The sequence below is a fragment of the Halichoeres trimaculatus genome, unplaced genomic scaffold (genome assembly GCF_033239565.1).
Source record: "Halichoeres trimaculatus isolate MK-OKI-2021-1 unplaced genomic scaffold, fHalTri1.1 fHalTri1_scaffold_21, whole genome shotgun sequence".
NCBI lineage: Eukaryota > Metazoa > Chordata > Actinopteri > Labriformes > Labridae > Halichoeres > Halichoeres trimaculatus.
Window position 1 is genome coordinate 23,225,462 of NW_027437199.1, and position 25,221 is coordinate 23,250,682.

Sequence of the window (25,221 nt, forward strand, 5' to 3'; positions counted from 1 at the left end):
TTCAAAGTCTTGACAGCGTTAGGGATTAGTGCCATAGCTGCTAACAGTCATTAGTGTGTTTTCACCATTGTGTCGTGCACTGTTTTCTACCACCCCCAGCCTTCCCTCCTGCATGTGTCTCCTGCTTTCGTGCTGTGCAAAAAATGAAAAACAATCGCTCCGACCTCCAGCGACCCCTCCTGACGCACAGTCAGTTAAATGGTTTGTAAGACGTTTAATTACCAAATGGTATAATCGTTATTCATCTCATCATTAGATGTATGATATTAAGTGAATTGGCTCCCCTGGGTCCCTGTGTTTCACAGATCAATAGATTTAGATGGAGCTTGAAGGGGGTTGGGGTGCGTGCATGAGCGTGTGTGTGTGTGTGTGTGTGTGTGTGTGGGAGGGCAGTTAAAACACCTCTCAGCCCCCTGGTATGAGCACATGCATTGTTTGTGTGATGCGCAGCGGTGACGTTCACTCATTTATTTCATTGCAATTAGCTTTTATATATAGGTTTAATTATGCTAATTCCTGTGTCTGCACCCAGGAACGGCGGCGTGTCACTTTATTTTTAATGGATTTACGGCTCCTGGGTTTATTTTGACGCTGAAAGGACATGAAACAATGGACAAGGTTACGGCACCACACACTTCCCGTTGGCAGAGTGCTTGCGTTTGCTCTTTGGGACACTTTGTTGGTATCAAGCATTGTTTGAAGGCATTGTGGAGATTGCTAATGCAGCGTGTACACCTCAGAGGCCCCACTAGCCTGCAGCTTGATATCGCCTGTATTCCCAATGTGAATATGGCTGAGTGGTGATTGGGGACTCGCCGCACCACAAGCTGCTATTCACTGCAGCCGGCACTACCAGCCCGAGTTAATTGTCCATTATCTGCTATTATCTAAGCTCTACCCCTCTCTCCCTCTCTTTTATTCTCATGATTTCTAGCCGTCACCAGCTTCACTCACTCACTCAGTATGCTGGATCCACTCCTTTTTTTTCTCACTACCTACTCTAGCAACCTTATACCAGAGCTGTAGCTAAGTCCTGGAGTTCAAATAGTAATAATGATTCCCTTTGTTCCTGAGGTACCTCAAACAGGATTGTGAACATGGAGCCAGCAGAGCATCATGTTCTTTTCTTGTCTTATCATCTCACTGTTTGGGCTGGAGGTTCTCTCCTGTCTAACAGTCCCATTCAAAGAGAGGCTTGAAGTAAATGTAAGAGGAAAAATATGCATTTGAACACATCACAGTTTTGAAGAAATGTCTAAATGAAGGTAGAAACAGATCCTTTTTGAGTCCGGATGAATTAAATCTCCTAATTTAAGCCGACTAAAAGGACGCTCTGCTCCTCGCTCTTTTAATTCTGATAAGGTGATAGATCTGTCTGCTGAGGTGTTTGAGGAATCCTCAGAAATTTCACTTGATGGCACTGTTTTCCTTTTTGCTCCCACTGAAGCAACAGGGCATGTTTTATGTATGCTGGGCACAATGTGAAAAGCCCGGCTGTGCCACAGATCCAAGCGTCTTTTTTTTTTTCCTTTCTCTTCCCGTCCCTGGGCACCGAGGAACAGGCAGGAACACTGACAAACAAAAAAATCATGCACCACGCAATTTTTAAAAAAATCATTTCACTTCACATAAAGCAGCTGAAAAGTGAGTACACATTGGGCACAGCTACTTTACTGTAGTTCATTAATTTTTTGTGTGTTTTGGAATATTTTCATCCTACTGCTTTGTGCCTCTTCTGCTTTTAAAGTTTGACGCCTTTTCTGCATCTGAAATCGCGCCTGCTTGGGGAATGTGATGTATATTTTAATGTAAATTCAAAATGAAGAAAAAAAATGGAATTCTGTCACTATTCAGGCGTTTAAATTAATTAAATTGTGTTCCTCCTGTGCTGCCAGGCGTTACTTTAATAATTGCATCAACAAGATGATACATACTATAAGGCCTGGAGTGTTTCTGCAGTTCATTTTAATCCACACCTTCCTCTCAGACGCTGCTTGATATAGAGGGATCCTTACCTGCAATTAGTCCTCAGATAATAAACCCTGCACACACACACACACACACACACACACACACACACACACACACACACACACACACACACAGACCCACAGGAAGTCATTCAGGCATTTAAAGGAGCTTTTCTTTTAGATGTGACACATAAATAAAAAGTATTTAAGAACAGTATTCACTTGAAAGGGACAAATGTCTGCCCTTTGTCCATTACTCCCCTGCTGCTGAGGAGGGAGGGGGGCTAAAGGGGGTTTAAAGAGCGTTGGATGGATGGATCGAGGGTGTGCAGGGTGGCTGGGATCAAGATCATATTAAGTGCTCAGCATTAGGAAGTGTTGGTCTGGTGGCCCTGCCCGTAAAGACGCAATATATCACAGTGAAAAATAACCAGCGCTTGTATTTCAGCATCGTGCGCATCATAAATAAAGGTGTGCCACGTATAATTGAGCCTCGTGCATGGGGGAACTCGGCTGGAGATGAGAAATGGAAATCTGTGTACTGGTAAATAGATAATCACACAAAAGTAATTGAGGTTTTCAAACCCCAATCTAGTCTGCCAGCGTGAGCTCGTTTGCATGTTAATCACGTCGGTGATTTCCCTTCATCACAGGGAAGTCCGCGCACACTTCCATAACCAGCTTTTAATTGCATTTAAAATGTCACAGAGGTGGAACACATGTAATTTAGCCAGAACTGTGTCCAAATTAATGGGTACTACTGAGACGCTCCATTGGACAGGGTTGGAAATGAGAGAGGCCGTCCATTGTTTGGGTCTTTATTAGAGATGCCTCAGTTTCTCGTCCTGTCCACGATAACGTCTCTACTGCGTCTTCTGAAGACTTGGAAATGAAACCTGACTTGCTGTTAGCAAACACCTTAACGCAGTAGAAGCTAACTTTAAGAAAGCTTAAGTTTGGGGAGCACTCAGAGCGAAAGTGTTGGTTTAAAACAGAGAAGAAAGGACGGACAGTTTATTTTCTTTCATCACCAGGTGTTCTGTGGCGTATAAATTACCGGGATGATGTTTCCATAACACAGCTTAGGGCACTCCAGAGAGGGGAAACCTGCAAAACAGACCTATTTAATTTTTCATAGAGGTGGACCATCAGGAGCAATAAGCCAATATTCCTCTTCCCCCTTTTCCAGATGCCTCCTGCACCACTGTATTCCACCAAAACCAAAGCCCCTCCTTCTCAGAAAAAAAGTTCTGCCGAGACCTACATGAAAGGAAGCAACTGTTGAAATGTTAATTTTACCATCTGCTGTCGAGGCCCGCTACCTTCTCCTTTTTTTTTTTTTTTTTTTTTTTTTACTCCAGTGTGTGTGCATTTTTTCCCCTGCCTTCTTTTAATTCCCAGTAGTTCTGTTCTGTTTCATGAATGTGCTGCTATTTTGGCTGTTTGAAGTCACGGGGTCTCTGCGCGCATGGCTTTGACTGTCTGGAAAATACAATGCCACATGGTGGATGCCGGAGACTGTCCATTAGTTTCCTGTTTAAAGCCACAGTCCCTCCTGGTAAAGCCCTGTTTTCTTATACCAGTCCCAGGGCTCCAGTTACACTCCCATGCCCTCCTCCAGCACGCTGTGCTCTCCTTCCTGAGTGAGCACGTCTTTGGGGACCTATTTAGTCTGTTTATCTTAATGCTGAGGATTTTAATCACTCATTTACAAGACCCCTCGCTCCTTTATCCAATCTGAGTTTTTCTCCTCTTGGCACACATTATTGCTAGTTTTCCTGTAAGCTCAGAAAATCCAGGATTAAAATGAAATTCTCAACAGTTTATCTTTTTTTAAAGTCCTGTCTTCTCATCACAAAAGTTTTTAAAAGCAAAAAGTACGTTGCCAAGTTTGCTGTGAAGATATCGCCAAATGGATAGATTCCATTGTGAGATTTGATAGTTGGCAATTAGGGTGAGACATCCTGTGTGCAGAGTTGCTTAGCATTTTCCTTGGCCGGGACCAGATTGTTTAGTCTGCTCTCATTGTGAGCTGTTTCTGAGCCGCAGTTGACGGTTGTTTGCAGAGCGCTGGGGGAAAATGTGAGCGGGGGCCAGTGCCTTTTCTCTATTTATTTATTTTCCCCGTCCTTGGAGCTGGAATCTGATTTGTGTTCATGTTTCTCTATTCTCTCTGAGCGGTTTTTAAGTGTGGCTGCTGAAATCTAGACTCTGTATGACCTCACTGCGCCGCCTGTGTTTCATTAATGACCAGCCCTGTGGTTTGGGGAGAGAAATATTTTTCATATGACACCGCCTTGCATTAGCGTGGAGCGGCAGCTGCACAACCACAAAACCATCCAATTTTGTGGCTTTGAAAGGTGTGAAAAGTTCAGCTCCCTATAGCGAGCGTTGCATTTATAATTACACCCCTTGTATTCGAGAGTGAACGTATATGTGTCAAGGAGCGGAACTACTGAAGACTTGTAAAAGAAACCAAAAAAGTCACCTGCTAATGAAACATTTGTCTTTCATTCTCCTTGGCAACTTGTTAAGTAAACAGTGGAGATGTGTTTCAGAGTGAGACATTTACACACGTTAGGGTTTGACATGCTTCGCCTTAGAGAAGCCACCTAAAATAACAAGCAAAGTGGAGTAGGTAGAATTTTGACAGCTTGATCCATTTGTAATAAATATTTAAATTCAGCACAGCTTCATAGAGTTTGGACCCTCACAGTCCCTAATACAGGCCAGTCTTTTAAGTCCCCCTTTTTTTTCTCCAAGTGCCACATCTGGCGTAAGAGGTATTTCTCTGCAGATTGATTGATTTCCCAGGCTTTGTTGGAAGCGACTCACGCAAGCAATTGACTAAGAAGCAAGAAACATGCAACAATTCACAGACACACTTAGTGAGAGCCTCTGGACCCCACCACCCAAAAAAAAAAAAAAAGTCCAGACACTAGACTACTGTAACGCTGTTTTGTACCTTCCAGGATATTGAATATCCAATAGGAAAGAAAGCTCATGTCCTAAAGACAAAGAGCCCTTGTTTTGCCACCCTCCTCTTCTTCTTTCCCCCTTTTTTTAAAAACCATAGAGCTACTGTCATCAAAACACAACAAACACCTCTGAATCCATAACGTGTATGTTTCCACATTATCCGCAGCCATTCATCACGATCCTCTGCGAGCAGCATTAAGTGCTGTGTTGTCAGCTCCAGAGCAGGAGGTGGAACAGGGGAGAGATTGAGGTTAGTCACCGAGGCTCAGGGAGAGTGAACAAAGGAGAAGATTACCTAATAGTCCTGCTATGTATTTGAAGTGGAGCCTGCTGTTTGTTTGGGGAGGCTTCGGAGGCCTGGATGTGCGGGGAGATGTCTCGCAGGCAGCTTGATGGGTACTTTTAAGCTGTCAGAAACATCCCCTTTGCCATTCGTCTTCCTGAGGAGACGGTTACAGGCTGAGACAGGGGCAAAAGGCAAAACAGAGAGAAAGTTAATCATGTTTCCTCAAGTCCAGCGCTGAGAAAGTTGCTGTGAGTATAATTGGATGCCTTTGTGTAAATGATGAAAGCATGACAAGTGCTTAAAGCTGGACTATTCTCAGCTGCCTGATGAGTTTTCCTCTCACGTGTGTTTGTTTGTACACAACAGGTTCACAGGCTGTCACTAAGAATGAAGATCTGTGTAATGCCTACACGAGAAATTAATCCACAGCATAAACATCATGGAGCTGACGTGAAGCTTCGTTATAAAAGAGCACGAAAGAAACTGAAAGGTGAAAACTGCATCTGCAAGTCGATTGTTGTGATTATTTAAATTAACTTTCATTTAAAGTCGTTGCATCCAGCACAATGAAGCGTTTCCGAACAGTACGCTCTTTTCTTGTTTAATTTCCTTCAAGTTGTTTTTGGACACTGCAAGCCAAACCACTCTGAGTAACTTTCAAAACCCCGTCTCTGAATTTCCTTTTTTAATTCCGTAAATTGCAGTCTTCCTTTCTCCCGTGATTTCTCTGAACAAACAGTTTCGACTCTGGATTCTCTGAAACCCTCGGCAGCCGTTTCTGTTTTGATAAATTGTACATCAAGCCCTATTTTCAGAGTCATCAGCGATTGCTTTTTTGCCACTCAGAGTACTGAACATGGACAGCTTTTAAAGGTAGTGAGTAGCTCTGATAAGTGGCTCAATCCTTGTACTAAAGCATTTTTACTGAAGGTTTAATAGCTACTGTATAATGAATTATAATGTATTCTCTCCAATTGCAAATGTCCTCTAATATAGCCTGTGCTCTGCCACAGCAAAAAAGTCCATCTGAATATTATTGTGAGCAGCTTTTTAAGAATACAAATCAATTGCATGATTTTAAGTAGTTAGATTCATACTTTTGTTGTAAATTTCCCCCAATGCCAAATGGAACGGCGCTCATATGGCTGGAAAAGCAAACCAATTTCAAGTAGTGACATCATGGTCAGTCCCGAGTCAACTGTATGTTTTATTATAAAATACGAGTGTTCATCCGAACATTTCAGCCTAGTTTGAACTCATTGAAAAGCAATAGCCTCATGAGTCATCTTGCTGTTCCAATTTAATGGAACATACCTTTCAATGACAGCGTGTGCCAGCACATCATCAAAGTGAAACTTCCAAAGTTCCGCTTAACTTGTTGCCGAAATAGTTTCTCGTTTTCAGGAAAATTGCTGCGCGCCGAGTCTGGAGAAGTGTATCGGGGGAATCTTCCCTGAAGGAAAAATTGCCACTTGCATACTTGTCTTTGACCAAAGTGAAGCCCTCACCCACTCCAGGGGAACATGTGCTGTTTAGGAAGATATAAAGGAGTAATTTTATTACTCGGTACATCTCTTCCCCCTCAGAAGCCATTTCATTTCTCCTTTCAGCCTCCACAGAAGCCTTTATTTGATCTCATATTCCAGAGTATGACTGCCTCAAACCGGTCGGACTCCGTTTATTTTCATTTGGAAAACACATTTAGTGTTGGAGGGGTGGTGGGGAGCCGTGGATGTGGAAGGGACTAAGGGAAGTATGTTAATGTTAAAGTCCTCCTGCGGGGATTTTTTTTTTTTTTTTGAGCCAAACTTGGTATTTCAGTCCTGATCAGCGTGACTTCTCTCTATATAATCAAGAAAAATCTCTCAGACTTGTCCTCTCCCCTGCACATAACGCTGTCCTGCTAAGTTTGCATCCATACAGGAAAAAGTGATACAGCTGGATTCCCTTTGCCCACAGCTTTGAACATGCAGAGTGTGCCGTTTATTGGGCAGCCCACTTAGGCAGCCCAGATGGAGCAGGTCACTTGAGAGGGGGGCGTCCTCATAAAGCCTGGTCCTTGAGTGGGTACAACACCCAACCTGAGAGTCCAAATTAACCACCAATTCTTAAACGCCACATCAGAAAGAATCTGCCTCTGAGTCTATATCCTCTCCAGACTGTCCTTTCTGACTTTATACTGAAAATATTTGTAAGGAGCGTCGTCTCAATGCTTCAGACGTCCCACTCACCTAAATGCCTCTCTCTGTCTCTCTGTCTGTCTGTTTTTCCCCGTACTTTTAGAGGCAGGGGTGTGTGGGGTATCATAGCCTCCTCTGGGCTCAGTTCCTCACAATGAATTACCTCCAGATGTAATTCCTACCCCCCCCTCACCCTTCGCCCTCAAATTAGTGGCTAGTAAAAATTAGGTTTGAATTAGCCGCGGTGTCGGAGAATAGAGGAGTTTGAAATTTCCATTTAATGAGTTTATTATTCTTTGCAGGAATGCCGTTTTCCTGAATTAATTTGATCAGGGGCTTTTTAGTTAAACAGTGTTTTTAGTTATGAATGAATGAATCTGCCCTGTGTCAGCAGGGAGTCAGAAGGCCGAGGTAATCGGAGGACTCTGGGATCCATGTCTCAATTGCTTCTGGAAATTTCTGAACCGTCTTCATCGTCTGCTTCTTCACGGTCTGTGTTTGATTTCCGTCATCCCTCATGGAAGCGTGGCTTTCTTCATTGCTACTCGCATATGCATCAACAGGACTCCTTCAGATGGAGGTTGTTTCACAGCACACACAGGTGTTGTGCTCTTTTGACTGCCAGTGGAGCCTGTCTCACTTCATTCATCTGTGAAGCCACGGTTCTGGGAACGACAGTCTCTTTGGTGGAGGCGCGGATCGTTGTCATAAACGGGTTTCAGATTCATCCCAAACAGGAAATCAAAAAGTGTTTTTCTTCTCCTCCCTCATCTCGATTACATCTCATCAGCAGGAACATTAAAACAACAGCTGAGCAGCATGCCTCTGGTTTAGTGTGCAGCCACCTTCACTATATGATGATATCTACCACTGTGAGTAAAGGGACGCTGTCTGCCATGCCCACTCTTTCATCTGATTCCCATCTGCAGAATAACAGGTAAACTGCTGTGAGCTGCACTTGCTTGTTTAAATTTACCCGGCTCAGCCAAGCCTTTGATTTCAGCAACTCGTTTAATTCAAATACGCTTTTGAAGAAAAGCTTTTCTTTCTTTTTTTTTTTTTTTTTTTTTGGAGGGTGGGGGGTGGGGGACATTGGAGGCAGCTGTGGCAGTGGTGGGAGAATAAGAGGAGGCACAGGAGGGCCAATTTAACCTGGAGTGTCTGTCGCTCGTCTGCTAGCTGCTTCTTTTCAAGAGGCCCGGTCAGCTTGAACCGTCTGACTTCTGTCATTTCGATCTCTTTTTATTTTTCTGCTGTAATGTATACTTTAATTCCCGCCCGCCCGCTGTCTGTGTGCGGCAGCAGCGTCGGCAGAAGCAGCTGGAGGGGAGGTGCAGGTATCATTAAGCCTTGGAGAGGCACCAGCGGAACGCTGCTGAGTGCTATACGTGGCTCCTCGCAGCAGTGTTGATGTTTCTGGGCCCGGTGAATGTACCGCCGGGTTTATTTTCAATAGGAACCTGAGGCCGGGTTGGCCAAAGTGTGAGCCCCCCCTCGCCTCCCCTTCCCGCCCACTCCCATCCCCCGGCTGCTTACTCGGGCTGTTGATATTGAGTCAAGCAAACACTCTCTCAGGGATGTCCTGTTGGGCAGCCAGCCAAAGTCGCAAATGGAAGTCACATGTGGAGACTCCCAGAGGACGAGATTGATGCCTCAATTCTCACTGAAATCCAACACTTTTTAACTTCCCTAAGTTTAATTTTTTAAATCCTGTTTAAAACATTTAGAAGATAATGATAAGTATATATATTTTTTAACACAAACACAACAAAACCCTGCTTTAATCCCTCTCCTCTCTGCTCTCTTTTCCACTGAACACATATGCAAATCTATTTGGACTCTGTCATTATCAGCCACTTAATAGGCATTTCATTAGGGATTTTTTGAATGCACTGTGCAGGGCAAGTTGCCATGGATACCCTGGTGCTTAAGTACAGTATATTAAAATGGTGCTGCCTTCCAACCACTTATATAATCACCGGTCCGTAATGGTCTCTGCTCTGTGGACATAAGCAACGTATCATGTGATCAACACGGCCACAGAAGGAGAAAAAAACGCCTTATTTGGCTTTTTATTTATCTCTTGATGGTGCTTGTGAACATTTGTGTGAAGACTAATGAATGGTGCTGATGTGAGGGCTTTGCTTAACACTGTGTGGGAGTTCTCAGGGCTGGTTGAACACATTTTAGCAGACAATAAAATCACTTCATTTTGTCTGGCTGGCTCTTAAATGTGAGAATGGACCAGAGAGGGGCGGTGTGTGTGTGTATGTGTGTAGGGGTGTGTGGGGGCACTTGGGACTCGGATTGGATTTTTCCCCGTTTGTTCGTCTAAACGTCCCTCTTCTCCAGCATTAGCTTGCATCTTTCAGGCCAATGTGTGTGAAGGGTTAACAGAGTGATTCACATGTCTGAAGGCTGCTGCTGACTGACAGACCTCACGGCGGTGTGTGTTCTTCGTAGTGTCTCAGTACTACTGAAGTGATGACGAGGGAAAGACTGCTGCTCAACTTTCCCTAAAGCCCGGCGGTGCACTTCACATCCGCTTTAATTGAAATCACATAGTTAGCTTGAATGAGCGTGTGTGAGTGTGTGTGTGTGTGCGTGTGTGTAAACTGTGAAAACGCGGCGTCTGAGCGTCATGGCGTTGCACTGCACCGTTGATCGACTCATGGCTCCCCCTGCCGCTCCGTCTCATGCCAGGGTTGGCCGCCAGCTGCTGCCACCATCACCCCTCCTCACTGTACCCACTACTCATGTCTATCTCCCTCCTCCTCCTTCTCCTCTTCCTCTTCCTCCTCCTTCCTCTCACTCCCTCCTTCCACCACATCAAGACGCTGGTGGGCCCGTTCGTCTCCGTTGACCTTGGCAGCAGAAAGCGCAGGGAGAAGAAGAGACACGGGGAATAAATACCTGAAGGGAGGAGGCACACAGTTGTCACAGATGTGTAGAAATAGGCGTAGCATTCCCCCCTTTAGTGAAGCGCATGTTTCTTAGGGCCAGGGGCCTCTTGTTTGTCTTTTCCAGTGAGGCACTCTGGGTAGTTTATTAAAGGGGCTGAAGGAGCTTTCTAGCCTGAAGCCGTCGCTGCTGAAAGAGAAATGGGGAGAAATTAGCAGCATAATGTGGATGCTAGGAGCAATTAACAGCAGTTGTTCAATGTTAGCCTGCTTCCCTCTCTTTTCTCCCTCCCTCTCGCTGCTGTGATTGTTTAGTGTTTACCCTTGCTGCCTCCCAGCTCCAGACACTAATGAAAATGTTGCATCTTTTGCTCCGTGTTGGGCTCTAAATAATGATATCATACGGCAGAAATATGCTCCTGCAGAGCCGGGGTGATAATATGCATTCAAAGCTTGTTAAATCACGCCAGCGCGGTGCTCAGAGCTGCAAGTTCAAGTGGTCTTTACTCTGGGTTAGGGGGCTGCATGTTTGCTAAATAAATCTGTCAGAGCTGCCCCGGGTGCTTCTTTTAAAAACCTGCACTCACTCCGTCTGCAGCTGTGAGCAACTTAGAATTTAATTTTAGCGCTGCATCCTCACCAGGTTCAGATTTGTGTTTTATTTTTTTTCTATATGGCACCAAGTTATATGGAGGAAAAAAAAAAAAAAGAAGTCGGCTGTTGTATTAAATCTCTCTGGCCCATGTGGCAGAGCGAGCTGGTGGCAGATGGACCGGCTTTCTGCATCTGCCGTACGCAGACTGGGGGGCTTTGTACTCCTCTCTCCTGGGGAAGACCGAGCCTTTTCTTCTTGCCAGTAGATTCCTGTCTGTTGGAGCGACGAAGAAAAACATCTGTGGCATGCGAGAGGAAAAAGAAAGAGAGAAAAGGAAAATAAGGGAGGGGGGATAAAAAAAATGTACTAAAGGATTGGCAAACACCATTAGCCCCTAAATGTTCCAGCTCATTGCCTGTTGTGTGTTGTTTACAGTGGGAGGAAACATGTTGATACTTCACATTCAGCACATCTGAGCCCAGCATATGCTTCATTCAGCCTTTCCAGCTCCTGAAGCCGGCTGTGGCGGTTTCTGCGGTCCCAGTTAGAGATAGTGAAGTAATTCATTAGAAGGCTTGTTCAAATATCTGAGTCCTGGTGTAGGACATCTGCACAGACACGCTGGCTTTTTATCAAGCGGTAAACCACGCTTTAAAAAAAATCTGCGGCTGAGGAAGAAGCTGTGAAATGTTTGTGTGCACTTTTATGAAGCCCCCGAATTAAATGTCTCTGTGTTTACACACAGGGTTTCACTTTTTTCACAACTGTATGTTTTTTTTTTTATTTATTTTTAAATTTATTTTTTTAAATAGTTAAAGTTAAACGCCTCATTTTTTCCAGGAGAGGTGAGGGAGTGTTGAGGATTTGTGGACGTCTCCCCACTTCTGAACCTTTGTGGTCTCCCTCCCCTTTCAGATTCCTCTACAAAACGCCTCGAAACCCCCCCTCACACACACCCACGCATACACACACACACACACACACACACACACACACAGTCACACCCCCCCACCACCATTCCTTTGCCAACTCTCGCCACCCTCCCTCCGCCCCCTCCTCCTCCTCTCTCCCCCCTACCCCACCGATCAAGCTGCTGGTTTTTGTGTACTATTGGTCCTCGGGCGTCAAAACAATCCAGCGGGGCCGCCTGACTTGTTTTAATTAGGCAGCGCTGAAACGGCAACTGTCTCTCAGACGTGACCAGGCAGAGGTGCTCTCTCCCCCTTGCACTACTGTAAATACGGCTGTAAATACTTCCCCGCTGATGTCTTTGACAGCACGCAGAACCTCTCCACTTTTTTCTCTACTTGTGGCGTTTTCTCCCCTTTCTTCATTTTTGGTAACGCTGCCAGGCTTCTGAGAATACTTCTTCAAATGCTCCTTACCGGGGAGAGTGGATTTCACACTCATTGTTTCACAGGTAGGTCTGTCCCTGTCTCTCTTTTTTGCAGTCATTTGTTTGGTACTTGTGGTAGCGTAGCGCTGCTTCGTTAATGCATGGATGCGATATGGATAATAGTTTTTAAGAGCCCTATACGCTCCTTTTGGTGCCGACTCTCTGCTGAACCCTTCACTAATCCCATTCAGACTCTTTACATCCACACACACACACACACACACACACACTCACACACTCTGACCCGGGCTGAAAAGAAAAGGCGGTGAGGTGCATGAGGACAAAGTGACACACACATACCTTTGCTGCGGCGAATGCACCTCTGGTAGCGGCAGTCCTCCGAGCACCCAGCGTCTGTCTCTCTGCTTCCCTCGTGTCTCAAACGCAGCCAGTCCTGCTGGTTGTGTGAGAGTGCGTGTGTGTGTGTGTGTGTGTGTGTGTGAGAGAGAGAGAGAGAGAGAGAGAGAGAGAGTGGAACAGAGAGCGTTCAGGGGAGCAGATGTGGGATCAGAGCGAGCTGGCAAGAATGGAGCTGAGGCGCGAGGGGAGAGCCGCCGAGCATCCTGCGAGGAGTCACAGCGCTCCCCGTGTGAAGAAGCCCTCACACACACGCACACTCTCTCATACACACACACGGGACCCACCCACACACCCACTCACACACACACACACACACACACACACACATGGTTGCTCTTTCACATTAAAGCACAAAAACAAAAATCTTTGAAACTTCAGGTGAATTAATGTGATCAGATTTGAAGGTTAAATCCTGAATTAACAGACAGGAAAAAGAGATCACTCCAATAATTACCTCGTCTCCTCTTCTAATAAATTGAGGACTGAAATGATAAGTGGTGTTTTCCAGTAATGGTGATATATTTCATCAGAGGCAGGCGTAAGAAATGATGGTCTAATTATTTCCAGTGTGGAGGGAGAACGAAGGCAACGTGTCTCTGTCATAAATTTCCATTTTGTACACTACCCCCCCACCCCCCCATTCATACACACACACACATGCACACACACACACACTCACACACACACACACTCAGCTGTCCCATTCTCTCCCCCCAACTCGAGCCTCTCCTATCGGGGGGCCCTGCATGTCCGACCGGCTCAGGGTGGGGGCCTCAGGTCGGTAATTGCCCCAGTGACAACTGGAAATGATAGAATAATTGTCAGGAGAGGCGTCTGGGCTTTCTTTTTTTTAATGGGGGCGAGGGTGATTTAAGTATGCATGAATGGCACCACGGTGGCGGTGGTGGCTGTGGTGAGGTGGCGAGAGAGGGAGAGGAAAGGAGTGGAAAGAAGGAGAAGGTGGGGGGGACCGGGGCGGGGGCTGGGTGGCTTGTTTATGATGCCATCCCCCATAAACACAGCTGAAGTGATGACACAGATAGTGTTGCCTCTCCACGGGGTGACACCAGTCGACTTGCGGCCGTCACTGCGAGACACGCTCGGCTGTGGCGGTAGAGAGGTGAGCACTCTTCTGCTCTGTGGTCAAGCTCTGTGGCACTCCTCAGCTTCAGGTAAAAAAAAAAGAAAGTCAGGAAGACCCCATCCATTCATCCATCCATCCATCCATCCATCAATCACCCGTCCATCATCTCCTGGCTGTGTTTTAATGGTTGTGTTTTATTGCCGTGTGGTGCGTGTCTTCTTGCCGTCTCTGCTGCTCGTCCCACTGTGGAAGTGTGCAGCCTCGCTCTGCGCTGCTCTGTTAATCTGCTGCTTAATTAGTACTGATGAATGGCTGTGTGTGTGTGTTTGTGTGTGTGTGTGTGTGTGTGTGTGTGTGTGTGTGTGTGTGTGTGTGTGAGCCTGTGTGTGAGCCTGTGTGTGTGTGTGTGTGTGTGTGTGTGTGTGTGTGTGTGTGTGTGTGTGTGTGAGCCTGTGTGTGTGTGTGTGTGTGTGTTCGTGTGTGTGTGCGTAAGTGTGTGTGTGGGTGTGTGCATGTGACTGTGAACTCTGGCTGTGTGTTTTTGGCTCTGGTACCAGTTGGACTCACTCTTTTTTCAGACCTTGCTACATGCTTGCTAAGCTAATCATTGATCATAACCTTTAACGGGCTAATAATCCATTTTCAATCAGCTGTGGATTTAAAGAGGGCAAAGATTTTTACTCCAACTTTGACTCGTGTGGTTTTTCTCTCATGCGCAGAGTGTGTTTTAACTCTTTGGAGCAGTTTGAAGTGAGGAGAGGTCACCGACAGACCGATAATCGTCCAAGCACTAATTATCTTTATCAAAGGCGAGCGGGATAATTTGTTTACTTAAATATTGATGAGGCTGAGCGAGGCATGCTATTGGGCTATTGTGGGCATATTATTAACATTTCATAGGGCTTTGTGCAGGAATGCGAAAGAGACTCCTCTTCATAATTTAATACCCTAATGCATAATGAGCTATGTGATTAGTTCACATGGAGAATTGGCCAAACTCCATTTTGAAGGCAGATAATTTACATTGTTCTCCAGAGCCTGCCATATAATAGCTTCTTTAGCGCAATAAAATTAAAAGCTACACATTTTGTATTTCAGCTCACAAATCCCCCTGGCAGTGCTCACGTTGAGTTCTGCTTTTTCCCTCTTCTCACGTCTGTCTGCTTTAAAAAAAAAATAATAATAAAAAAAAAGAAAGAAAGAGAATGCTAAAATGTATTTAACTAAAAACACATGTTTACCTACATGTTTTATTTAGAACGCACACTCTCCAATTAACACCGTTCATTAGCCGAGCCGCGTTATTTGTTTTGAAAGTTTAACCAATCACTTTGTTATGCTAATTGTGATGTAATTTAATTTGAGTTCCCCCGTAATGATGATGCCGCTATTATCCACATAAATGATGCAGTTAAGCAGCACGGCCTCATTTGCATGTGCTTGAAGGGAGAGAGGCTGAAAAAAGGGAGCCGGCTCCCGTATCACTCTGCTTTAATTTTCCACCTCTGTTCACTTCTGCCCTTTGGGTCTTCCTGGCCTGTCGCCAGCTATTGATGATCAGCACTTTTATCTGGATTTTTTTTTTAGGGGAAAGAGGCCTTTATTTGTCTGCTTCAAAATCTCTGGAACCAGGAGAGTGTCCAGAAATCAAATAATGCAAATTCGATGCTGTAAAAAAATGCAAATGATTATTATTTTAATGGATGAATCAAACTGATTTTGCGCCTACACACACACATACACACACGCCCCTCAACTTCTCAATTTCATTGGTTCTCTTTTTGGATGGTGGAGAGCGAGAGAGCTTCTTGAATTTTAATATTTCCATATCAAAGTGGTGCTTTGTCGGCGAGGGCTTAATTTTTAATCTGTTGATTCCATCATCATCTTTGGTTTGGACATTATGCAGATGTGGGTTGAATGAGTTGGGTGTTTTTTTTTTTTTTTTTTCTTTTTTTTTTTTGTGACGGAAAGGTGTAGTCAGGCTGAGCTGTGTGTGTGTGTGTGTGTGTGTGTGTGTGTGTGTGTGTGTGTGTGTGTGTGTGTGTGTGTGTGTATGTGTGTGTGTGTGTGTGTGTGTTTGTAAAATCAATTTCTTAATCCTAAGAGGAGCATGAGTGAGCCTCGCAGTTTAAAAGTCCCCAACCAGGCATGAAGAAAGTGTGACCGAGCCGATGTTAAAGACAGCCCATTATCTGATCCGTCCGGGGTTAGACTTTGGTAATTTTCCCGTGGAAAGATTATTTTTCCTCCTGACCAGTCCCCCCCACCCCTCCCCTTGTTATTTGCCCCTAATTGGTTACATAAATCTTGTCTGCTATGAATGAGAAATGTTGCGGTGTTGTCAACTGCAATCTTCACCCTTATTTACCAATTCATTAAGATCTATCGATGCAGGACTGCTGAGGGGGAATGACAACATAAATCAGAGCTGGAGACATAATGGCCCTAATCAACCAGAAATAACTGGAAACGTCACAATGAGCTATGTCTCTGTAGCTGCGCCGGCCGCGGCTGGATCCCTGCGCCTGTCCGCTGGATGTGGAGAGGATCAGAAAGTCAAACCATCCGACTGTCATTAGCTCCTCTGACTCCCCTCGTTTCCTCCAAAAACCTCCAAAAATAAGTGAAGAAGCTCTCTCCGTGTCACAGCGGCTCAGTCCTGAAGTCTAAACATCTTTCCTGACTTCCACACACACGGGCTCTATAAACACAGTAAGGTTGGAAGCAGCCCGTGTTTGCACCTCCTCTGCTCTGGGTAAAGATGATTGGACGAGACAATGAGGCCTCCCCTCTTTATAGGTCAATTAGCCCTGATTAGGTGGGCCGAGTTAATTAACAGAATTGGCAAATATGCAAATGAGAGCTGACTGATCAGCTTTCGTCACTGTCTCACTTACGCTGGAGCACGGCGGCGGGTGCTGTCTCCTGCGTCTGCAGAGAGAGGTGGCTGATGGGTAACATGGAAATGATACGGGAAGTGGAGGAAACTAGTTCCTCTCCTCTTTTTCTCTTTCTGAGAGGGGGATGATTCAGAGAGTCCGGCTGAATTCATGCAACATTTCCTTTGTGAATTTTAATTTAAGTTTCTGATGTCGGCCCACTTTCCCTCCTTTTTATTAGAAATCGGATAGCACGTGTACAATAACTGTTTTTACTTTTGTCACATTTCTGAGCTGGTTGTATTCACATAAAATGAATTTGTATTAACACAGTATCATGGCTCTATTCATGAGTGCTGCTCACATTTGAATCTAAGGAGACATTGTGCAGACCGTACAATTGAACATGCACTTTACACCCTTTGCTCTGCATTTTCTTTGTCATTTCTTCTCTATTTCTGCTCCCCACAAACACTGCCTCCCTCACACACACACACACACACACACACACACTCTGTTCACACACACTGTAGCAAATAGTCTGTCTTTTATCTTATTCTGTCTCATCTCCTTATTGTAAATAGAAGAGAATTAAGTTCTGAACACTCTTGACTGAATGTGTCCTATCACAGAACTACGATTTATTGTCGGCTCAAATGAAGAATTGAAATATGACGGAGGGTTTTTCTCAATGTAGGGCTCATTGGACAGGAGATAACCACATTTGATTCTGTTGCTTTGAATAATGTTAATCCCAGGAAAAAAGCAAAGTCCATTATTCATATTCATCTCCTTTCATTTGGCCCCACTCCTGATTTTGTAAATATGATTTCTTAAGCCCCCCCCCCTCTTCCTTTTTTCCCTCTCTAAAGCAATCTTTATTCACCGGTGAAACACTTTTGAAATTCCTCTATCTGAGAGCAGAAACCATTACCATACACAGGTTTAGGAGAAGTAGTTATTAATGCTCCTTTATGGTGGCCCTTTAGTGCCAAAAAGGATGCTTTTAATTCTGCCTGGCGTGCCATCCATAATCCCGCAGACTGGGCTTTGTCGGATGAGGCTTTCCAAGTGGACTTTTTCCACTTTCTGACTCAAGTTCACCTCCCGGATCTGTAATAAACTGCTTCTGTGACACATGAAAACAAACATTTCAGCGTAATTAGACGACGTAATTTACGACACACTTGCATTAATATATGCAAAACACTAAAATGAGATATTTTAAACTTTCCCTCTTCACTCTGTCATCAAATTTAATGTATGATTTTGAATTCCTGCAGTTTCCAGACCCATTTTTTTAGTCAGCACATATGTGGCATTTTGATTTATTAAGCAATCTGGAGTATTGAAAATGTGCGCCCCTGCCTGCACACTTACTTCTTTATTTTGTATGCATGGTAACTTATGGCAATGATGAATTAATTTCACTCAAGCACAGAATCTGTGATTATTTTAAATGGTAAGCATATCTCCACTTGATCACAGAGCTGTGAGGAGTCAGCAGACTGTGAAATGTAATTTCTATTATTATGATTTCCTTTTATTTTTGATCCACAAACCCAAAGAATTCCAGTTGCCACCTGAAATGTGAACTGATAATGAAGGAACGTCGAGGATCACAGATTTCACCGGTCACCTTTTTTTAATTTTTCATAACGAAAACATTTTTTGCAACTCATGCATAAAAAATGAGATAAAAAAGTGGATCCTCACAGAAAATGGATCGCCAAGAGACTCTGAACAAAACCCGGTGTCAAGCCTGTTGTGTGTTAACAATGTTAGGTGTGTGTGAGTGTGTTAAATCCCCCTGTGCTCCCCAGCAGACAGCTGTGTATTCCCACTAGATGGATGGCCAGTGTCATAGTGTGTGTTTACTGCACATGATAGAGCGGGAGACAGGCCAGGTAATGAGGCTACATTAAGGGCTTTTAGAGCTCGCAAATAAAGATGGAGGGCTGCTTCTTTCCCCTTTAATGATAGGTGTGTGTTTGGTGTGCATGTGCAGGAAAAAGAGGGTGTGTGTGTGAGTGTCTTTGGGACAGAGATTTCTCCTTACACCTTTGTTATGTCACTTCTGGGAAGAAAGAGAGAGAAATTCTTCCAATCTCGGGGCCAAATGCGTCGTCAGGACCCTTTCTCCGATTCGGCACCTGATGGAAGAGACAGATTTGCGTAGTGTGAGATTCAGAGGTAAATATTTGCTCAAGCTGAAGAGGACTAGCAAGCAAGGGGTATGGTTGCTCAAGAAATGAGACAAAGGCTGGTGTTGGGCTGCAGCTTTGCAAATAAAGTGTCTGCGTCTAGCTTTGCTTAATCAGGAGATGCCTTTCTCTCTGCCGAGCCTCCACCATGATAGAAACATTGGAGACGACTGTAAATTTCCAGAGTTATCTGCGTCTCTCACTATCTTCCCACCACCCTTCAACCTAAACACTCAGTATCACTATCATCTTCCTTCCCACAGCTATACATCCACAGCGCATTAGCAGGGCAATAACAGGCTCCCTCTCTGTTTCAGATCACGATAATAAGCGGTCTAGGTTCTCCCTCATTGGAAGATTATGGCTTGAGGAAATAGCATCAAATAGTGGGTGTGTTGAAACGCGGGACACCGGCAATTTATGGGATGTCAAACACACGTGCGGGCAAAGCCGGCAGCCTTCACTCAAGCTGAGCCAGACCCCCAAGATCGGCGCCGTAGCTGCGGGGCAGTGCTGTGACTCCTTCCGACCCAGTTGGTTCAGGCCAGGCTGAGCCAGGGTCAGGGCTGGTATCCCTCAGGGAGCCGTCGTAGGCACACACAGATTCAGATACACATCCAGTCACACCCTCAGGTGCTGAGCATTGTCACTATCTGTCTCTCCGGAGTATTGTGTTTCTGTGAGAGTGTGTGACAGTTCCATCACCCCCACAGTCGACGCGGCGGCTCGGGTGCCCGCTCATCACCGCAGCCTGGCTGTGTTTCTAATTGACATTCTAATTGGCAGATTTGAATGCCGCCTTTAGATGGCTAATTAATTTATCTCACCGCTGTCATTAAGGTTAAAGCACCATCTGATCTCTGCGAATATACTTTGCATATATCTGCATTATCATTATGTTGCAGTTAGGCATATTGAGGGATTTTATTTTGGAGGAGGAGGGAGATTATGGGGCAGAGATTAGGCTGCATATTGAGCTTTTATTGTTTGTGTATTAAAATCAAATTATGCTCTCATTTTCCTTTTCTTCTCATGCAGAGATAGCTGGACTCTTAATTTCTTACCTTTTCCTTTTTATAATATTAATACCCTACATTACAGTAATCACATGCATGCACATTATAACCATATTTCATTGGTTTGTTAATATCAAAGTAGCAATTTTCCTCAGACTTCCGCTGCAGTTTGCATTCAGATGTTATTAAAAAACCTTATTTCCTTGTCTCATATATCTTCAAGTTTTCCCGAACATCCATCCCTGGTCCGAGAAAGAAAGCAGGAAAAAAAAGGGAGATATCCCGGCTCCATTAGAATGTTCATAAAATTGTAGTAAAGGCAATCAGACAGTCTTTCTCTGAATATTTTAAACATCGGGCATGTAAAATTTATGCCTAATTTGAATACTTATTAGCCGGCTGATCTCGGGCTGCAGCCTTGAGTTTCTTATGCTGAGATTCATCACCGGATTGGATGTCACATTGTGCCAGTCTTACCCCCCCTCCACCACCACCTTCCTCCCTCCCACTCAGTCCCTCTCTTTCACTCTTTTCATCTGTCTCTCTCCTCGTCACCTCCCCACCCTCTCTCCTTCTTTCTCTTTCTGTCTGTCTCTCCTGCGTGTCTCTCTCCATCAGTAGTGAGCGGCGCGGTGTTAAACAGGGGCCTGTTTGTTCACAAGCACGCCTTGTCCTGGCCTCTTCCCTATTTACTTGTGTCCCGGGCAGCTGTCGCCCTGCTCTGTGTAACAGCTCAGCCCTGTTTGTTCTCCCTCGCCTGGATCCTGTTTATCCTGGCTGTGGACATCCTTTAAGGCCTGTCCTGTATCTGCCCCTCGTCAAACACACACACACACACTCTCACACTCTCACAAACACATTGAAGGACGTGTACACACCTCTATTAAAACGGTATTTACCGGCCAAAGAATACACACAGTTGGTGCCCATGTGAGCTGGGCGCAAATGCTCAGAAAATCACACCATCATCAGCAGCGCTGAGCTGCTTTTGTTGCATGTGTGTGGCTTCTCTGGCATCAAGTTTGATTTATTCGAAAAAGCTGTTTTTAAATACAAGAAACTGCTTTCTGATAGATATAAGCTCCACAAATTCATCAGATTTCAGCTCAAAATGTGGGATTTCAAAGAAACAGCACAAACCCAAAATCCTCGGGCACATTTCCAGGCAGCGTTTGTTGGTCTGAGTGTCTTTTATTTATTCTGAGGATGTCGACTGATGTCGCTGGGCTCCTCTCTGCCCCACTGAAGGTACAGAGCATTAAATGCGAAAGGGGGAATGATAAAACATTTATTACTGGAAGAGAGGAGGTAATATGCATAATTTATGCTGTTTTTAGCACTATCATTAGTGATATTCATGATAGATTTCTCTCCTCTTCTGCTTTCTTTAGGAAATCTAATGAATGAACACCACATTACATGTTGTTTATTTACTCTGAAATTGTTGTCTCAGGTTTTAAAATGTGAAATCAAAGTGTAGAAAAAGGATACAGCAGCATTATAAGATAAAGAGATGACAGAGCGGCAGATTTTTATTTAGCCACAGCAAAACTGACAAACCCATTACAGTGTTCATCACCATCGCTGCACCATGTGACCAGCTTCCTCCTCCTCCCCTCCTCCAAATTTTAATTTTGCATGATTAGCTTTGCGTCATTAGGCAACTTCATTCACATGCGACACACACTCAAATTCTGACAGCATCAAGACGGGGACGGTTTCGAAGAGAGCCTGGCTTTTATTTTTCTGTCTGTGCAGGATGACTGTCCTGAAGTGTGAGAGAGATGTTGAGAATATTTTCATCAGGACATTTTCAGTTAAATGTGTTCAATAAATAATAATAATAATGACAAATTCATGACTATTGCTGTAGATGCTTAAATTTTGGAGTTTAAAACCACGTTGAGCCAACCTCCTGTTTGAAGCAGCACCAGGACGTGCATCTCTTTGTATTGCTTCATTTACACAATGAATGCATAATTGCTCCTCCTGCATCCAACCCCCCCTCTTCCCTTCCTCCTCTCCCCCTCCCTCTTCTTTAAATGCTTTAATTTGCAGAGGGGGACTGAGGGCTTGATAATAGAAGCATAACAAAAAAAAAAAAAAAAAAAATGGAAGGCAAAAAAGGGGGGGAGTGAATTGTAACAAGAGCCCTAACCGGTGCCTCTTAATCACTTCTAGGTTTAAAATCATGATGATGCAGGAGTCGGCCACAGAGACAATAAGCAACAGTTCAATGAGTCAAAATGGAATGAGCACCCTAAGCAGCAGCCAATTAGAGGCTGGCAGTAGAGATGGGAGATCAAGCGCTGGTGACACGAGCAGCGAAGTAAGCACAGTCGAGCTGCTGCATCTGCAACAACAGCAGGTAAGTTGTGTTTCTCCCCCGTCTCGTCTCTGCACCTCTCTCCCTGCCGCTCTCTCTCCCACTCTGTTTGCCCCTCGCTCTCCCACTCTTCTCTGCTCCCAGGGCTCTTTCTTCATGGAGAGGCTCACAAGTATTATTTTCTGTGAGTTGATGTGAATATCTTTGTGTTGTTGTGTTTTTATGGAGGGGAACAGCAAATATTTTTTGTTGTTGTGCTGTGAGTTTTCTTGGTGGTTAGGAGGTTTTTCCTGCAGAGTGATCAAAGATGATTTTGTTGTTTTTTAGATTTTGTTGTTGTTGTCGATTTTAAGAGAGAGCAAACAGATGTGTGAGTGTGTCTTTGAGCATATGTGTGTGTGTGCATGCAGGAGCTGTAAAAAGACAGTGTTAGGTGTTGAAAGAGAAAGAGTGTGTGTTAGAGAACCAAACCACTTTGAGCTCTGTGTGACTGTGTGTGTGTGTGTGTCATGGCAGTGCTGTATCCACCAGAGGGCCTCCTAAGTCGGCTCACACAGATACAGACCCACCAGCAGCTCGGGAACCTTTGACCGGGACACTTTTGGAGGAATGTTTCCTAGCAGTTTGAGCTCAGCCAGAAATAGATTGGGATTATTTTGTAACTGTAACTGAAGGATTGTTTAGTCTCATCATCCCTCGCTCTTAATTTTTCTTTTTATCATTTATTTTCTGACAAATATCATTTCTCTTTAACTTTTCCTTTTCATGTGTTGTTGTCCTGACTCCTCTCAGTCAGAGCAGGTTTGGGGTGAACGAGCTGCAGGGTGTGTGTGTGTGTGTGTGTGTTTGGGGGGGGGTTGTGAAAGTCAGTCACCAGCAGAGTTAAAGAGTCAAGTGTCTCTCGTGTCTTTTCACGGTGAATGATGGCTTTGACAGTTCACCAAAAGAGCAGTGGGAGACAAGGTCAGAGGGCTGTGCTGCGAGGCGATCGGGGGACAACGCCGCCGGTCTGTAATGATGCACGCTGTCCTTTCGCGCTGTTGGGGATGCTCGTGCTTTTTTTCCCCCTGCATGTCTGTGTGAAGCAGCTGAACGCCTTTGGTTAGATTAGCACTATGGACTCCTGTGTGTTCCTGTGTATAAGTGTGTATGTGTGTGTGCTGAAGGGGATGTTTGGTGTAGCAAAGCCCCCCCCACACACACACATCTCGTCCCATCTCAGCACCCATCCTCCGAACACAACACGACCCCAGCGGACCTGCTGGTGGCCAACAGCAGCTCTGTGGCCTTACCCCCTCATTTATCACAAGTCTGTACACACACACACACACACACACACACACACACACACACACACACACACACACACACACACACACACACACACACACACACACACACACCTGATTGGGGTCAATTCTCCCTTGCTCTCTCAGTCATCACTCCTTTCGGTTTGACGGTAGTGCTTCTATGTGGCTTGATACTCTGCAGAAAGAAATGGAGCAGTTAAAGAAGGAGGTGTAGAGCAAGCGTTATGTTCCACAAGAAAAAGTAATTAATTTTTTCACCTTTTTTAATCATTTTGTTCTGATTCTTTTTATTCCGTTTTTTCATAATTTAAAAGAAAATTTAAAACTATTTTTTTGTTTTCTTTGAAGATAATCTAAGAATTTCTCAAGACTTTTATTCTGCAGAAACATAAAAAAACATTAAGTTGAAATAATATTTAACACTTGCCTGATTTTTGTTATTAGTGAAAAAAATGTGCAAATATTGGAGAGTTTATAAAAAATTCTCGGAGTATTTTGTGTTTATTTATTTATCTATTTATTTTTCTAGTTGCACAGAAATGTCCCTTCAGTGAATGTAATGGAGGTTATTTATGAATCAACACTGAATTTTAGTTGCAGGTTTTTTGAAATTTTGGAAAAAAGAAATTTGTGAGCAAGGTGTGATTTTGACTGATTTCGGGAATGTTTTTGGTATTTATTGTAAGAATCTACAGCTAAGTGTGTAGAAAAATCAGCATGCCGTCTCAAGGCGAGGAATCTGTTTTTTTAAAGCCAGGGCTGAGAGAAAAAAAAAGCGACGTAAGCATAAAATGTGTAGTTAAGACTCTGAGACTGACGTTCAGCTCGCAGCTCATGGTGCTGCTGGTGGGTGGTGGGTGGGTGGTGCTGGGAGAGGATGTGACAGTATGCGCCTCGTAAAAAAGAGGCCAGCCCAAGCCCTTCTCTCCACAAACCCAGAGACAGACACATTGAAATGAGCAGTCCAGCTAACAGATCTCTGGAGGCTTTTTAAAGCAGGGGGCCCTGTGCTGTTAACTTCACACACACTTCCTGTGCCGAGAGAGAGCTGGGTCCAAAAGAGGAGACGGAACATGGAGGTTTTTATTCATTAGTAAGCAGAGAGCTTCGCTGCTTTAGTGCTGTTAGCATGCTCATCCAAAGAAAGGTGAACACGTGTGTGAAGCATGCATTCGTGTGGTCATATCCTTTTTTCTTTTTTTTTTTGCACCTTTAAAAAATTCCAGCCCACGTCTCTCTCTGCTCTGAGTCCATTTTTGAAGGAAGGCTGTTGGGTGTAATTTTCCACCCATATTTGGAATGACATTGAGTGGTCCAGTGGGTATAGAAGCTCTGGTCTCTCATCACGCTGCTGGGGGGATGATTAATAATAAGCACTGATGAATTCTCCACTGTCCCTGTGGGTTCTGCCATTACCTTAGCAGCTCCAAAATACCACCTGCAGCTATAATTAGAAGAGCAGCATCTTAAGGTCTCCTCAGCCGGGTTACACACAGACACTTTTACCTTCTTCAAATATTGATAGATCAGATTTTTTTGAAGTAGACAACAAAAATGCTCTTCTTTATGTTTCATCTTTAAATGTGGTTTAATCTAAATGTAATTTTAATCCATCTAAAGCCACACACTGCCTTATCCATCCATCTGAATAATAACCATAATGTCACAATTATATTTCCAAGCCCTAATTTTCCGTCCGGGTTTCATCACCCCCGTTCCCAAGGTTGTCTAAA

The 25,221-nt window shown here is 44.4% G+C and overlaps 1 protein-coding gene and 1 long non-coding RNA gene across 9 annotated transcripts in view; one reads left to right on the forward strand and one right to left on the reverse strand.

Annotated features, from left to right (window-relative positions):
- Positions 1-25,221, forward strand: part of foxp2 (forkhead box P2) — a 106,622-nt gene that overhangs the window by 20,931 nt on the left and 60,470 nt on the right. For 2 of the 8 annotated variants that reach the window (XM_074697879.1, XM_074697883.1), the window contains exon 4: positions 22,034-22,220. The exons of 1 other annotated variant lie outside the window; for it this stretch is intronic. In XM_074697879.1, coding sequence (XP_074553980.1) covers positions 22,044-22,220 — 177 coding nt within the window. In that variant the 5' untranslated portion in view covers positions 22,034-22,043. Of the gene's footprint in view, positions 1-12,057; positions 12,331-13,686; positions 13,839-22,033; positions 22,221-25,221 lie in introns of those variants that run through there. 5 more of the 8 variants (XM_074697881.1, XM_074697882.1, XM_074697880.1 and 2 more) reach the window with 5 other exon arrangements.
- On the reverse strand, positions 9,134-12,792 carry LOC141810391 (uncharacterized). Its single transcript, XR_012600092.1, has 3 exons — positions 12,607-12,792; positions 10,956-11,208; positions 9,134-10,279 (listed from the first exon to the last, which is right to left on the reverse strand). It is a non-coding gene; the product is annotated as an uncharacterized LOC141810391 (long non-coding RNA).